This window comes from Sceloporus occidentalis, unplaced genomic scaffold (genome assembly GCF_023333645.1).
Source record: "Sceloporus occidentalis isolate IW3139 unplaced genomic scaffold, rSceOcc1.0.p SCAF_1, whole genome shotgun sequence".
NCBI classification, from domain to species: domain Eukaryota; kingdom Metazoa; phylum Chordata; class Lepidosauria; order Squamata; family Phrynosomatidae; genus Sceloporus; species Sceloporus occidentalis.
Window position 1 is genome coordinate 212,920,162 of NW_028316981.1, and position 17,538 is coordinate 212,937,699.

General features: G+C 41.4%; 1 protein-coding gene and 1 pseudogene across 2 annotated transcripts in view; one reads left to right on the top strand and one right to left on the bottom strand.

Moving 5' to 3' along the window:
* Positions 1 to 17,538, bottom strand: part of B4GALT1 (beta-1,4-galactosyltransferase 1) — a 64,561-nt gene that overhangs the window by 14,461 nt on the left and 32,562 nt on the right. For both annotated transcript variants that reach the window (XM_089488803.1, XM_089488802.1), the window contains 2 exons: positions 3,437 to 3,624; positions 1,439 to 1,561 (listed from right to left, as the gene is read on the bottom strand). In XM_089488803.1, the coding sequence (XP_089344929.1) occupies positions 1,439 to 1,561; positions 3,437 to 3,624 (311 nt within the window). The remainder of the gene's footprint in view (positions 1 to 1,438; positions 1,562 to 3,436; positions 3,625 to 17,538) is intronic.
* On the top strand, positions 5,313 to 5,401 carry LOC149323342 (U2 spliceosomal RNA; annotated as a pseudogene).

Sequence of the window (17,538 nt, forward strand, 5' to 3'; positions counted from 1 at the left end):
TTGGCAAGATTTGTTCAAAGGAGGTTTGCCATTGCCTTCCTCTGAGGCTGAGAGAGTGTGACTTGCCCAAAGTCACCCATGGGGTTTACATGGCTGAATCAGGATTCAAACCCTGGTCTCTAGAGTCATAAAACCACACCACCACCTTAGCTCTCTGTGCCACAGTTAAACTATATGTTATGCCATCCTATGCCACCCTCTATACTAACAATTCTATGCCACTGCTAAAGCCTACACCATCTTGAGTCCCTATATGGGGACAAAAGCAGGATGTAAAGTGAATAAAGATGATGATGATGATGATGATGATGATGATGATGATGATGATGATGATGATACATCCGCACTCTATTGCCTTCTTTACTGCCCTGAAAATCTGAAGGGACTGTAAATACTCCCAGCCCTTCCTAAAGGGAAGTACTGTACAAGCTTCCCCAAAAGTTAAATGCCACAGAAACAAGCTTTCAAATAGAATAAGTAATAATTTAATTCTATTAGCACTTTTGTATAACTCTGGCAGAGTTGAGCTGGAGGACCTAGAGATTTCTGAAGAAAACCTATTAATCAAAACTGCAAATGATCAGATCTGCAAAAGTAAAAACCGCAAATGTGGAGGGCCAACTGTGGCTGCCTTCCTGGTAGCTGCTTTCTTGCCTACAGCAGTGGTTCTCACTTTTTGATCCTCCAGATGCTTAGGACTTCAGAAGCAGTTGCCAGCAAGAGCTTAAGTGAGGGATTCTGGAAGTTGACATCCAAAACATCTGGAGAATGAAAGGTTAAGAACCGTTAGATTACAGAATCTATCATAAAGGTGTTTAAACTTGTTTTAGCCCAAAACAAGTAATGCAGGTGGGGATGAGTTAGTAAACATTTTTGTGGCTTCATACTTCTTGAGACGTCTTTGTGCGGGTGTTGTAAACCAAATGAAGCCAGATAATTATGCTAGATGTTGAAAACTGGTTGTCCCAGTAACTAACATTATGACTCAGTCATTCTATTTGTAACATCATGGGAAGGAGCCAAAATGAGAAAACTAGCCTTATATAGAAGTAGTATATAAAACAGCTTTTGCCTAAAACAATAGAAACAGAATTGTTCTGCAGTGAATATTTCTATTCTCATCCCCACAAAAGGTGCAGAGGAAAGCATTCTGCTAAAAATACTAACAAAAGGGGGTGAGCAGAGTCAACTTGAAATATTCAAGCACAGAATGGCCTAAATTCAATCGTTTATCACCGTAACAATGGCATTTACATATCTGTTGAGTTATCATTCAGTACATTTCATGTCAACTTAATTTAAAAATGACCCAATATCCAGCAGCACTCTTGGAGGTCTCTCCTTCATAGATTCACCATAAGTTCAAACTGAGCTGAAAGTGAATAACAACAAATACAAAGAGAGAAATCTACATTAAAAAGAAGCATGGGAGCCTTACCTGTTATAAATGTCATCATCTTCACCACCCCAGCCCCAGTAGTTATTGGGAAACCCATTGATTTTCTGGAATTGTTCTTTACTTAAAGCAGACACACCTCCAAAGTACTGGTTGTAAGGTAAGCTGGAAGACAAAAAGGTAAGTCACAAATAAACAGGCTTTTGCTATCACAGAAAAAATAGTATTACATCTCTAAACAAAAGCAGTGATTGTATCAGAAATAGTATCTAAAGCAAACATTAGGAAATGGTATATTAAAACCTGTTTCAATAAAAATACTAATACACATAGATAACATATTCCTGAAGGTGATGAGGATAAAACTCTATATTGAATTCAGAATTCACTGAACCTCTTTGCCAACTAATAATGTAAAATTCCACTATTTTGGGGTCAATTAGTCATATAACCAACTATTATAGTCCTGTTATACAAAACAAAGACTAGTGGGTTCTCATTTTCTCCAACAAGAAACACACACAGGAACTGGAAAGTTATTAGCTTTAATTTTTATTTTCTTTTATAGTCACATGAGATAGTAACACCTGATATATACCGGAAACCCAATGGTTAGGAGGTCAGCTGTTGAATGATGAGTCAACACACAAGTTCAATGGTTTGCTCTAGCCAAGTCTAACACTAGTATTCAGGTCTTGATTTTATTTAGACATATTCCTAGTAATGTTGCATAACCTACAATTTACAACCATGGGCTCAAGCTGTCAGCCTTCCCCCCAAATTCAGATGTTAAGTCATAGCCCTGCCTTTGGGGTCAAGATGATCATCTTGATCAAATGCAGGACTTTGACTAACATCCTCAATTTTTTTCCTTGTTCTGTATGATTTTTTAGCACCTTTGACTGATGAAGAAGCCAGAGGAGCTTCAAAAGCTTGCAACATGTATAATGTGCATTTTGATTAGCCCAATAAAGCTATCACTGTTTTGTGGATTTTGGCTGTTACTGTACCCAATTAGAGTAAATTCATTTAATCAGCTATTGAATGGTAAATAGACAAGTAAATTCCACTGGTTTAGTGGTGCTACTCTAGTTGAGATTAATAATAGGATTAGGTCCTTGTGGCCATTAAATCTTTCTTACTCTAAATTGACTGCTCTCCATTTCATTAACAAAAAGCTTGTTTTCAGAAGTTATGAAATACCATGTCTTAAACACAACTGCTAGTTCCAACAAGAGCAAACCTGTTCAATGAAAGAGAAATTGATAAATCAACACTTATGCACCACTGACAAAGTAGGTTTACTCTAGCTGGGATTAACAATTGGATTTAGGCCATATGACCATTTGGATTCGGTATGCAGACTCTCAGCCATGACCAAGAATACACATCCCTAACTATGAAGGCCTTACAATTGTGTACACCTCTCTCTCTCTCTCTCTCTCTCTCTCTCTCTCTGTGTGTGTGTGTGTGTGTGTGTAGAGTAGGTGATGAGGCGTCAAGTGGCAAATGTTTACAGTAATTTTATTGTATTGTTTCAAAGTTAATTTTGATTAAATTTCTTCAAACATTTGTGGCAGAAGTGCAGCAAATAAATGATCTAAAAACAAATTTATCTTTATTTCTTGGTTTATTTATTCATGTATTTTAAAGCCACTTTTTAAGAATATGTGCTCCCAAAGTGACATACTAAAAGTTGTCCACTTAGTACAATTTAAAGTGAACAGAACAGTAGAGATGTCCAGAACTGCTCTGCGAGACTGCTCTGATGATATCTTTCAGAAGCAGACAAATGTCTTCAACCCGAGGCTAAATGCTATTTCAACACCCGTGCAACTCACAGGCGAATGGAAAATCCTCCATGAAGACAGGGATGTTAACATTCCTTGGAATAAATTAATTGAAACATGATGGGCCTCATGTCCTTACTTAGCAAGCCCACCAGCATTCAAGTTCGTGCCATCAACTGATCCATGATAACAACAAACATACTGCTATATGATCTTAGCTTCAGATAAATGCTAGCAACTGAACACTTACCGAAAATTAAATTTATCCATTGATACCGAGAGATGCCTGGGCTGGCTGTAACACTTGTAGATGTTTCTGTCATCCATGGGGATTAGGTCAACATCACTAAATACAAAGCAGTCATAGTCATATTCTTTCAGAGCTTCCGTGAAGCCTATATTCAAAAGCTTTGCACGATTAAATGTCTCTTCTCCACCCTAATATAAGAAAAAGAAGAGCTGTTAAGCACTTTTAAGTATATTCTCGTCTTATTAGAGACCTAGGTCCTCCTCACAAGCAGCAACACACACATTTTTCTTTCACTTTTGGTATTTGATTTAGTTTAAGCTGGTTTAACCTAAGGAAGCATGGGGTTGTGGTCAACATATACTGCCTTGTTGTATCTTTCTCAAAAGACACCCTTTGAAATCTAGGAGCAGCTGAAATCATACATATTAAAATTCTTTTGTTTTATGGAATCTAGGCTTGACTAAGAAGTCTAATAATAGGATATACACTGCAGGATCTTGAAGGCTTTACAGCCTTCACATAAACTATGGTGATCTTCAGCACTGGAAAAGAAGAAAAGTGACTAAAGGGATTCTCAACAATGTTCAAAACCTGCTTTGTTTTTGCAGTTATCTTAATAAGAAAACCATTACTAAAAACAATATGTTACTAATAGTTTTGGACTAAAATTTCTAAACTTTAATTCTGCTCTACTTTTGAAATATAATGAAGTTGTTTACAAACTTGGAAATAATTCCACAATCTAAACAACTAAAAACAGGGCCACTGGCAATTAAAGTAGGGTAAGAGGATAAGGATGGAATAACACATTCTTATTACCCTTCAGGAAAACTCAGTTTGAACCAACCATTTAAAAGTGCTTCTCTGTACTTATGAAAAAATATATAAATAAAAATCATGAACATGTGATGTTCACATAAAAGTGAAACAAGGTTTCTGGAGCAAGTATTTCCAAGTGGAAGAAATATGTTAGGAATTTTCTTTGAGACAACAATTATCTTCTACACAAAATCCAGCAAACTGGTTATGACAGAAAAAAGGGAAAGAATATACCGGTAAATCAAATAACTCTGTTGGGTCAAAAACAGGACAGAGTACTAATAACTAACTAGAGAAACTATTTAGAAAATTTATGTTTACTTGTATCTGAAGTCAGGGAAAATAATGAAAAGATGCTTTTACAAACCAGATTAACAAAGGGAAATAAGGCTGTAAAGTTAAGAAAATAATTGAGTGTATTTCAAAATACTGTGTATGTGTTTTGGAATGTGTTTTATATGACAACTACAACAGTGCTTACATACTTTTATTACAAATATTTGTTGTTATACAAATAAAGTATTAAAAAAAGAAATCCAGCAAATTCTCAGACAGAATAGTTTTCAAATGTAATGCAAAATTTGAAGCTCGCATTACATTTCCAGGGATTTTAAAAATCGTACATTTATTTTATTTATTTGCATACTTTTATCTCACACTTCTTATTAAGAAGAGAGAATGGCTATATGCTGTTTTTTCATCTTAGTCCCACAATCCAGAGTTTGGGAAAATTACTTCTTTGGAGTACAACTCCTAGAATTTCCCAGTTAACACAGACAGTGGCCACCATGATAGTAGAGGGAATATGGGAGTTGTATACCCAAAAATTAAACTCCCAAGTTCTACAACAATCACTATTGGAGCTTGGTTAGGCAAAAGAATAAGGAATTACTTGAAGCTATATAGTGAACCCAGGTAATCCAACAATCTGGCATGCAGGAATACCAAAGGAGATTTTGAATTTCTATTCTCTTAGACCATCATTCTATCCATTACAACATGCTAGCTCTCACATTTCTCTATAGCTGCAATATTAACTGAATATTCTGTTTAAAAAATCACTTCTCGGCCTTTTGGCTAAGATCAAATGTAGCATCTGAATAGTCTGTATTCTCCTCGTTAAATATTATAACTTACCCAGCCATTAAAACGAGGAAAGATAAAAGGTGTATTAACTAACTAACTGTTGTCTTTTAAGCAAGTTTTGACTTGTTCAGCTGAATGCATGGGAAAGCAATCAGACAACCAGTTTGCCATGGCATGCCTCAAGTGCAGAAAAATACAAGCTATATTTCCATGCAGTTACCTAAGGTGGCACCAGAGGTTTTATATTAATGAGCCTACAAGCTGATGCTCAACCACAGCTTTGAAAAGTTACTTTTTAGAACAACATCTCCCACAGCTTCTCAGCCAACATATTTCCCTACATTTGTTGCCCTCCAACTATGTTGGACTTCATCTTCCATTGGCCGTGCTGTCAGAGGATGATGGATATTTAGCATTGTTGGAGGGCACCAGGTTGGGGAAAACTGTCCTAGTGCATTATTACTACAGCTCCAAAATAAACTTTGTCTGCCTGTCTCTTTCTTTTTGTAGTAAATGTAATTCATGTATGTTTACTAAGACAAGCCCCATTCCATTATGCAATATAACAGAATGGATCTTATGAATGCTTATCTAAATCATTTCTATTCCATGAAATAAGGCAGTGATAAAAATGCAAAGAACATAGAGAAAAAGCAGCAATTCATATTAACATTCAAATACAGCTAATATCTTTGTTCTAAAAATGCCATGCTGTAAGAGAGGATTCACACCAACAGATGTTATTAAATTCCTGATGAAACTAGAGCTGCTTCTTTCTTATTTTAGTTTATGTATGCTAAACATGCAAGACTTTTTTTTTTAAGAGAGGAGACTCATTTCGCTTCTGTATTTTAGGGAGACAGAATATAGGCCCGTTACAGAAGGGCATGAAAGTATGCACGGAGCGCGTACTAGGGTTAGAAAGGGGCAGTGCTTCCGCACCCCCTAACCCTAGTGCGCGCTCCGCGTGCACAAAATGGCGGTGGCCGTTCCACACGGCTGCCGCCATGAGGACGTCACGGCCACGCCGCCTCTATATGGGGCGGCACAGACGTGACGTCCTCGCTCCGCACCAGGGCACTTAGTGGTCCGCTGGGCCTTCACACGGCTGCACCCAGCGGACCAAAGGAGAAAGGAGCCAGCGGCCCCTTTCTCCTCCTCCCCGCCGCCGCGGGGTGTCCTTGGGGCTTCAAGCCCCAAGGACACCCCTTTCCAGGCTGCGGGGAAGGGGCCTTTTGCCGCTTCCCCGCAGCCTGGAAAGCGGCGGATCAGGGCCTCAGCGGCTGCCGTTCTGGCAGCTGAGGCCCTGATACACTGGGGAAAGGGGCGGGTGCAGCCCGCCATAGTTATACTGTTTGATTTCCATCAGCATTTTAAAAGGCTCAACTAGGTATGGACTCCAGTAGGAGAGTCAGTAGGTGGGATTAAAACAAACTTTTAGTTCAAAAGTGGTGAGGCATTTAGCATGAGGCTAATCTTACACTTGCTCACCACTTTTAAAACACTGCTACTGGTAGATGAGTGTTACTATCTTAAATATATCAGTGGATACAGTACACCACTAAAAAGAATTAACAGCCACTAAAATTAAAAATATAGCCATGTTAGTCTAGACAATCGGTATGCAAAAGGATCTTGTAGCACCTTTGAGATGAATTGAAAGAAAGAAGTTGGTAGCATGAGCTTTCATAGGGGGTGTTCCTACTTGGCAGATAAAACGGATTATATTGGCACGATTCTGATTATGTTCCGGGAATAATTTGAATTTTTTCCATCGTTTCCATTACCAAAAGGGGCAAATTACCCTGATTCATTTAGACTCTGTTTTCGTTCCCATTTATTTTAAATCGCTTTATTTTAAAGCGGACTAACTTGCTCCCCGTTCCCATTTGTGTCTGCAAGCTGTCAATGAAGCACCTAGGCTGCAGACGACACAAGTCTTGGGGTTTTTTTTGGGGGGGGGGGACAGCCAATGAAAATTGGCTGCATCCGAGGCTCTTCTGTTGTGTCTCCCCAGACTAAAAGGAGCCTTATTCGTCCTCTTCTGTGTCTCCCCATATTAACTGCCATAACTCAGTGCTAGGGAATCCTGGGAATGGTAGTTTATTATGGCACCAGCACTCTCTGGCAGAGGAGGATAAATGTCTCACAAACACAACAGTTCCCATAATTCCTTAGTACTGAGCCAGGGCGGGTTAAGGGGTCTCAAACTGTATTATTTCTACAGTGGGTTTGGAACTATAGATGAGGGTTTTTTCGTAAATTAAAAAAGTTGTTACTTTATGATTTACTTTAGAAATACACACACACACACACACAAATATATATTCATATGTGTGTATATACCTATATGTTTGTGTGTGTTTATATATATATATATGCATGTGTGTGTGTGAGTATTCATATATAAACATGTGTGTGTGTATCTATCTATCTATCTATCTATCTATCTATCTATCTATCTATCTATCTATCTATCTAGTGTGTGTGCGTGTGTGTTTGCCAAATCGGATCAAGGAGGAGAAGGCAGCAGGCTTCAGTGGGGAGAGACTCTTTGGGGAAGAGAGAAAAGAAGGCGATCCCTCCCTCAGATCCCTGGATGGACAGGTTGCTTACCTGTAACGGTATTTCTTCGAGTGGTCATCTGCGAATACATGCAAATGGGTTGTACTGCGCCTGCGCAGTGCTCTTCGGAAACTTCTGGAATCACTGGGCAAAGTTTACTTGCAACATATAGAAACTTTTTGGCGGTAGCTCCGCCCATCCCTTATAAAGCCCCTGGTTTCCCGCTATTTCTCCAGTTCCGTAATTTACGCCGCGTAAGCGACAAGAATGAGCCAATGAAGAGTAGGACACTGAGGGAAAGATGGGCGGGATTTGTATGTATTCGCAGATGACCACTCAAAGAAATATCGTTACAGGTAAGCAACCTGTCCTTCTTCTTCGTGGTCTCTGCGAATCATACAAATGGGTTGAGACTGACAAGCTTAAGTAAGCGGCGGAAGGAGTGTCCTGAGACCAAAGTTAGGTTCAAACAAGATGTGTTTATTTTACACAATAAACTTTGAACTAAAAAACTGTGTCAGTCTTTTTTGTTATCTGTAACACAGCACCCTGATAGTACCACCACAAGGTATCTATGGTCATTTAGAAGTTCAATAATAGTACATCTGATATTGTGCCCCGAGACAAAGGAAACGTTAAGTCATATATGAGTTTGTAACCATGAATGTTACAAACACAGCCATTTGGCCAAGGACATTCATCTAAACATGAAACAATTATAACCTTAGTAAGCAGTGCAATTCAATGTAACCCTGAAACCAACACTGCCCTCCCAAAAGCTACATCCCGTTTGGCCCTCGTGTCCAGCCTATAATGCTTTATGAAAGTCAAGGGCTGGGACCAAACAGCAGCTTTACAGACATCCTCCAAGGGAAACCCCTGACAAAAATGTGGAGGATGTCGCTACCGCCCTAGTTGCATGGGACCGAACCCTGGCTGGAATCGGCCTGCCGAACAGTTCGTAGCAGAGTTGGATGGTACCAGCCACCCATTTAGACAGCCTCTGCGCAGACACAGTTCCGAGTAGCATTGAAAAAGTCTCTCTGACCGGCTCGAACCCGCAGTCCTGCATAAATAGAAGGCCAGAGCCCTCCGAACGTCCAAGGTGTGTAGACTGCATTCCACCTCATTGGTCGGGTTGGAAGCCAGGGTAGGCAAAACAATGTCCTGACACATGTGAAAGGCCGAAACTACCTTAGGCAGAAAGGTAATGTCGGTACGGAGCACCACTTTGTCCCTGTGGAATCTAAGGAAGGGCTGGTCCCTCCGTAGGGCACAGAGTTCGCCCGCACAGCGGGCAGAGGTGATGGCCACAAGGAAGGCAGTTTTCCAAGTCAATAGTCTCAAGTCTATTGTGGCCATAGGTTCAAAGGGCTTGGATTGTAAAGCAGACAGCACAGCGTCCAAGCTCCAAGCTGGAGCAGCTGCTTTGGGCCTAAAGGTGGCTAACTACACGGCGTGCATGGGGGCCTACGTCCAGTTCCTTATGGAGAAGATCTCACCTCTGATCCCGGACGTACCAGAGGACTACCAGCACATGCTAACAGAGGTTAGAGATGAGGCCCACTCCATCGGGGGATGGCTGATTACCTCCACACGGAATGCCACTGACTGTGCTGCAAGATCTATGGCAGCTTTGGTGGCCCTCAGAAGACATGCCTGGCTCCGTGCTTTCGACCTTAACCCAAGCGCCAAGGCCATCAAGGAGATGGCCTTTGATGATTCCGGTTTGTTCAATAAGGACACTGATGACCGCATGAATTACAAATACTGGATGAAGGGAACGCAAGGAAGCACGGTATGTCCACTCCATCCCATGCCCCGTTCAGAAAACATCAGAGGCAATGTCAAGGGCTAACACAAAGGCCTTTCCAACAAGACCAGCCGTATCAACAACAGCAGGCTCAGAGACAACGTTATTCATCTCAATCCTCCTTTTTTTCCGGCCGCCACCAGGCCCCAGCCCATTACCGCAAGAACCGCCGACAGGAGGCCGAACAGGGCTTGATCCCCCCTTCAGATCCCTGGGCGTCCAATCTCTCCTGTGTCTTCCCATAGTTCCTCTGGAAGGAGCCTCCATTCCCCCAAATCCCTTTGCCTGCCCCATTGCTCCCTGGGCTGTCTGGGAGGTGATCATGCAGGCATGTACTGCAAAGCCCATCTGCTGCTCAGGCGCTCCGGCAGAGGCAAAAAAAGAAAAAAGAATAGTTTAAAATGGTGTTCAATGGCTCTCCTCACACATCGGTCTATGAATGTGGAGCAGAGGGGAAGTTGCAATCCACCGAGGGAAAGTCTATGCGAATTGAAGAAAATGGCGCTGGCAATGCAGAAAGAGACCAAAGAGGGTGACACCCCCAGGCCAGGCCCTTGAGCGCTGCTCCTCCCATCTCCAGGTTCCCTCATCAGACACCCTTTCGTTCCCATTTGGATACAGCGAATCGGACGCTGGGAGCAAAAATAATTCGCTTTAAAACCTACTGTTTATTTAAACCGCTTTATAGGCGTATAATTTGAATTATTCGAGATAATACTATTCAGATTCGAATCTCTATGGGAACAATTCAGGGGCAATGCAGGTCGAATTTGGGCTTGAGTGGAAACGATACCCCCAAATTCACATCATGATCCGCTTTATAGGCGAATGGGAACAAGCCCATAGACTTCACCCTACTTCTTCAAGTGCATGGTTTTGCATTAAAAAAGTAGGCTGAAGTCTAAGCTCATGCTACCAATCTTTCTTTCTTTCTTTCTTTCTTTCTTTCAGTTCGTCTCAAAGGTGCTACAAGATCCTTTCGCATACTAAAATTAAAAAGTTAACATTATGACTGACAGTGTGCATGGTGTGTAGTTCATGAGAAGATGCTACCAGCAATAATTCTGTACCACTTCTTTCTTTTTTGGCTTTTCCTCCCAATCAATTTTAGTCTAAGAAAGCAAAACATATTGGGATGTCACTTTAGCTTTTGCAACTGTTCTGGTAGCAAGCAATGGAAGAGAAAAAAATTGTTAAAATTGAGTATATTGTGTGTTCTGTCTGGAAGATGGAGGAAGAAATGTGAGGTTGTTGTTTTCAGGGGGCAGTCACATAGCTCTTGCACTCCCTTGTCTCATGCTAAGTGTGCAAATGTGATTGGCATAAAGACATTTATCTTGCTTTATTTTCAATTACTTCTACACTGCCATTTGAGGCAAACTCACCCCAAGTTGAAATGCAGACTAAGAAACGCTAAAATATAAAATACAGTTTATTAAAATATAGAAAGAAGGAACTAGCAAAACCGCCTCTCGAGTATTTCTTGCTTAAGAAAACCCATTTTTGAAGGCGAAAGCATACGCACCCACATGAAACATAACACATGCTAAAGGTCATAGCTGTAAAAAGAAAAAGAAAAGGAAATCACATTCCTAAAGCTGCCCCTGCATTTAACTGAAAACAGCCTAGAACATCCAGGTCTTTACAATCACAAGCAGTACCTAAACCTGCACATGAAATTGTGTGATCATGATTCACAGTAGAAGCACATAACTGTTTCAGGTCTGAGGGTGAAATTTTCTCCCGTGGGGACCCTCTGGAAAACTGTCACAAATGGTGAGGGGGAATGCAGAAGTGGAAGTGATGAGAAGTCTGCTTCCTTCAACAACAGAACAATACACAGATTAACATAGGAATCACTCCTCTTTACCCAGGATCACATAGTATATATACCCATTCTCTTCCAGGTCAGTATTCTCTGAAGATGCCAGCCACAGATGCTGGCGAAACGTCAGGAATAAACTCTTCTAGAATATGGCCTCAAAGCCCAAAACCCCACAAAAAACTAAGTCTGCTTTCTCTTTGGAAGAATTTTTTTTTTTAATGTTTAACAGTGGAGGTGGGTTCTGCAAGCTATAGAAAAGGTGAATTACTGATCTTGGAGAGAGCCAGTGTGACCTATTGGTTTGAGTGTTGGACTATGACTCTGGAGACCAGGGTTTGATTCCCAGCTTGGCCAAGGTGGCTCTGGTGCCACAACAAACTACACTTCGCAGAATTCCACAGCCGTTCAAGTGGTGTAAAACTGATTATTTCTGCAGTGTAGATGCAGCATTTGTGGATTTAATGAAGCTGCTATTTCACAGCTGCCTGTGGACACCCAAGATGACAACGTACAACTCACATGGTGTATATGAAATGTGCAAACATTATAAATTATGGTTATTACTAGGTGTGGCTGTTTTAGCTTTTAAGAGTGTTTATTACATACAGCAGACCAGCTTTTGCCACAGTGCAATAATAAATAATCGCAGGGAAAAGTGCAGGAAGGAAGTTCACGCCAAGTGCCTTGAGCCAAGCAAGAAGATATCAAAGCCTTCATACACATCCTCCCTCTTTTCACAAGTACTAGCCAGCCAGAGATTGTAAATTTCCACTTTCATCCTCTTCTATGCCTTGATTACAAAACCTTCATACTCTGAAGCACTTCCATCTATCTAAGGACAACCACAAGGCTAAAAGTGGTTTAATGTTAAAATTTTTCTCCAGTGAAAGGGCAGATTCAAGCATCAGTGGACATTTAGAGAATGACATACAGCATCAGGTCCAGTCCTAGTGTTCAGAAAAGGTGGAATCGAGAACTCAGACATCACATTTTGCAAGCCATACAAGGGCAGTAAATGCTTACTTATTTGTTATGGTATAAGGAGGTTGAGAGCCATTGTAGTGTAGTGGTTTGAGCAATGGCTTATCACTCTGGAGACCAGAGTTTGAATCCCAGCTCAGCCATAAAACCCACTGGGTGACTTTGGGCAAGTCACACTCTCTCAGCCTCAGAGGAAGGCAATGGCAAACCCCCTCTGAAGAAACTTGCCAAGAAAACCCTATGATAGGTTGATCTCTTCTGAGTGGCTATAGATAATATGACAGGCCCAACAAGTTATTCTTATGTACACTTTTTCAAAACGAAATAATTTATCTTGTAGTTTTCTGAAGAAATCAGAAAGGAAGAGACCTTTAATTTCAGTGCTCTTTGATATATAGCCATAGCAATTAAGTTATATTTAGAATCTGATGCCATATATTTTGTTAATTATGTATGACAATATGTGCATATTTTTGGCACAACTTCTGGATATGTCATACCATGCAAAGTTTTTGTGGAATGGTGCTTGAGAGACAATTGGGGGTAGAAGGTTCAGCAAACAAATAAACAAGCAAAAAGAGGGTGGAAATTTCCTTCTCTTAAAGTGGGGATTGTCTAAAGTGTGCTAGATAACAACTCCCAACACTCCTCATCGCTGATGGATGCTGCAGTCCAACAATATCTGAAGGCTCACTTATTCACCACTATCTCTTTAACAAATTTTCACAATGCTACTTTAGAGTTAGCATTGTAATCACAGTTGCCAAAAGTACAGTGAGCCCTTGATATATCAGGGGTTTGGGTCCAGGACCCCCTGTGGATACCAAAATCTGTGGATTCTCAAGTCCCATTAAATAAAATTACATAGTAAAATGGTGTCCTTTATTTAAAACAGCAAAATCAAGGTTTACTTTTTGGAATGTATATATTTTAAAAATATTTTCAAGCCATGGATGGTTGAATCCATGGATAATGAATCTGGAGGGCTGCCTGTATGCAGTAGCATCACTATGGTTGGTGTCACCTAATGCAGTAATGCATAGTGCCACCCTCACATTGACCTCGTCCCATACCACACCATACAAAATCCTTAGTAATTATCTTTTTATACTAATATTAGTCATATACTGTAATTCCCGTATATCACTGAACGTAATACTAATTGGTGTGACATAAACAACTAACAAAATTAAAATCATACCTTTAAATTACAATATCATACACACAGCCTCAGTGCATTTATATATACATATCGTTTCATGTTGTTGCAGTGAAAATGTGGTAAGATGTGATGTTTAAAAAAAGTTTTAAAAATTAAATTTGTAAAATACTATTTTAATTTAAAATCTAAAGGTTTTTTAAAATAGGGCCTCTCTTTTCTCTTCCCATTGAGCCTCACAGCCATCACAACAGCGCTTCAGTATTTTAAAGGAAGCAGGAGAACACCACAGCCCATTTCTTCCAGAAGGCAGATGTATGGGGAGCCATGTTATCAATCCCCTTTAGGGTGTCACCTGGTGCAATCTGCATCCATTGCACTTCCCTTATGATGCAATCTGACTATAGGTGGTAATCAATTAATAGAAAACAGTGGTACATCCAGCATAAAGGTTGTTCATAGGGATCAACACTAATGATTTCAAGTAAGCCTTCTACATGCATACTGAACTACAAATATATTAACTGAAGTACAGTATGCTAGATTTTGGAATGCAGATTGAGATCCCATTTCAAGATTTTTTTTTTCCTCCAAGGACACAATTTCCTATTTCATGCATTCCCTTCTTTTGTGGGCATCTGCTTCCTATTTTCCTCTTCTCTATAAACAATTAAAAGGAGCAAGTACACTTACATGATGGAAACTGAGCAGATTTGCATAATTTATACAGTTTGTGGAGTTCACTTTGGCACAAAATTTTAAATCTGAATTCAGTTTTCTTTAGTATCTTTTATTATGGAGCTCATATAACCGTTGCGCAAATTAATGCAGGTAGTGAATAATTTCCTTGTTCCCTACTTGTCCCTGGTTTATGCTTACAATTAAGATCTCCACATCATCCAGTTTCAGTCACGAGAGACATGGAAAACAAACGGAGAAGCAAAATGACAAGCTAATTTAAAAGTGAATAGAAACTGATGCAGAGATTAGAATGATGCCATGGCCAGAAATATGATTATGAGAGAGTAAGGAGCAGGGAAGGGAAATATTTGTCATACCTGTTTCTAGAAAAAAACAACTTAGACACCTGTTTCTAACATTAGTTTTTTCCTTAGCAGAGAGGAAGAGGGCCCAAAACATAACTTAAATTTTTATGTTTCCTTTAATTTTGTCTACTTCATGTAGAGACCCACACTGTTTGTGCAGCAGACACAACTTCTGCTTTACATCCCAAGACCAAATGTACAGCATTTGCATCAAAAACCAATTGCAGCACATATATCATTCTAGGAATAAATCTGAAATGGATTTGCATCAAAAGATCCATCTGCCACGTCAACAGCATGTATAAACTGCACTCCTGGAATCAGTTCAACAATATGGAAATACGTAAAGCAACAGAAATCAGTTGGCCCCAAAAGGTATTTACATAAGGATTTGCCTTTCAGTTTAACATCTGCCATCCTTTTGAAGCATACTATGACATTTGTAGCTGTGCCAGCATTCTAAAGAAGTTTCTACTAGCCTGGTAGTTTTCCGGTATCTTACTTTCAAGATCTCTTCCCTTACTAACTCATCTGACCACAGAATTCCCTACAGTTCAGTGTGGAACCCTACTGCTCAACAGAAAATCCAAGGATATGACGTCAGTACACAGAGAGCTCTGCGCACACCTTGCAGGGTCATGCCACTGCCCTGTGGGCACCCTAGAACACACCCAACTCTTCCCTGGGGCAGAGCTTGGAAAAGTGGATTTGTGGGCAACAGTTCCCAGAATTTCCCAGCCATCGTGGCCAATGGCATGATGGGAAATAATTGCACTGGACTTCCAGAGTTTGTTATTGTTGTATGCCTTCATGTTGTTTCCAACTTATGGCGACCTTAAGGTGTTGTCTTGGGGTTTTCTTGGCAAGTTTCCTCAGAGGGAGTTTGCCATTCCTCTGAGGCTGAGAGCATGTGACTTGCCCAGGGTCATCCAGTGAGTTTCATGGCCTGGGATTTGAACCCTGGTCATAGTCCAACACTCAAACCACTACATCACACTGCTGTAGTCCCCCCAAAAATCACATTTGCACGTTCTGCCTAAGGGCAATACATTGTAAGGAAAGACCCACAGCAATGGGCAAGATAAGATCTCTGTGTTGCTGCATTTCTTATTGAAAAACCATGGATAAATTCATAAGGGACTCTAGAGGTTAATAGGACACAGTCTGAAAACCCTTGCATTAGCCGATCCTGCCAGGGCAAAGTATAGGTTTCTGACCAAAAAGGCAAGGAGCAAAGGGCTGCCAACTTGTCAGCTGGAGATTATTTTAGAGTTGCTATCAATCGCTCTCAAGCTGGCTTCAAATTATGGCAATGCTATTAAAGAGAGGCCTCCAAGGCATTCTGTTATTAACAGCTCTGCTCAAGCATTGCAAATTCAAGGCTGTACCTACAATGTGGTCTTCCCCTTTTCATATTGCCTTCTATACTTCCAAGCATTATCGTATTTTCCAGTAAGTCATGCTGTAATAATTTGGCTCTAAGGTTGGATGTGACTGTCCTCCTCAGAGCTGCAAAGTGGGATATCAATCATTGTATAAGTACTTCAAATAAACCAAACTGTCTAAAATACCTTATTAGATACTTTACAGTACACCAGTTCAGAACTCCATTTCAAATGCTCAGCCATTCAGATTACCATTTACCCCGGATCAGGAATCGATTCTTGCACATGAAGTTCATATTGGCCCCAAATCTGTCACAATCCATTTCGAGGCATGCACAAGTGTTTTGTGGCAAATGCCCCTTAGCACGGGTCATTTGGAATTGGGGCAAAAGCTGTCTCTTTTGAAAAAACCTGGGTTCCGCAAATATGAACTTGCTCCGGTTATGATTGGGTCAAGTTCAGGGGAGGGATTTAGGTCAGAGGGAGGGCAGTGGGCAGGGCATTCCCTCCCCTTCATCGGAGAAGGAGGAGGATGAAGGATCCGGGGGAAAGAAGGAGGCATGGAGGGAAGCATCGGAAGGAGGAGGAGGAGAAAGCAGGAGCTGGGGGAGAGAAGGGGGCCATGGAGGGAAGCATCAGAAGGAGGAGGAAGGGAAGGCAGGAGCCGGGGGAGAGAAGGGGGCCATGGAGGGAAGCATCAGAAGGAGGAGGAGGGGAAGGCTGGAGCCGAGGGAGAGAAGGGGGCCATGGAGGGAGGCATCAGAAGGAGGAGGAGAAGGCAGGAGCTGGGGGAAAGAAGGGGGCCATGGAGGGAAGCATCGGAAGGAGTAGGAGTAGGCAGGAGCCGGGAGAGAGAAGGGGGCCATGGAAGGAAGCATCAGGAGGAGGAGGAGGAGGAGGAGGAGGAGCAGAAGACAGGAGCCGGGGGAGAGAAGGGGGCCATGGAGGGAAGCATCAGAAGGAGGAGGAGGAGGAGAAGGCAGGAGCTGGGGGACAGAAGGGGGCCATGGAGGGAAGCATCAGAAGGAGGAGGGGGAGGAGGAGAAGGCAGGAGCCGGGGGAGAGGAGGAGGCCATGGAGGGAAGCATCAGGAGGAGGAGGAGGAGGAGGAGGAGGAGAAGGCAGGAGCCAGGGGAGAGAGGGGGGCCATGGAGCAAAGAATCAGAAGGAGGAGGAGGAGGATTGCCAAGGGAAATCGGGCTGTGGAGCCAAGAGGAAGGAGCCTCTCTTATTGTTATTTTTGACAGTCTATGCGCATGATTTTTTGGGTGACATAGAATGTGTGTGCTTGTGCTATTTTCATTTCCTCTTGCTCCTGGAACAGCACCTTATAAGAGGCTGTATGTGTTATATGCAGATGCTACAATTAGAATGCCTGCGCTACCTTTCCCTTTCATTTCCTCTTGCTCCTGGAATAATTTGT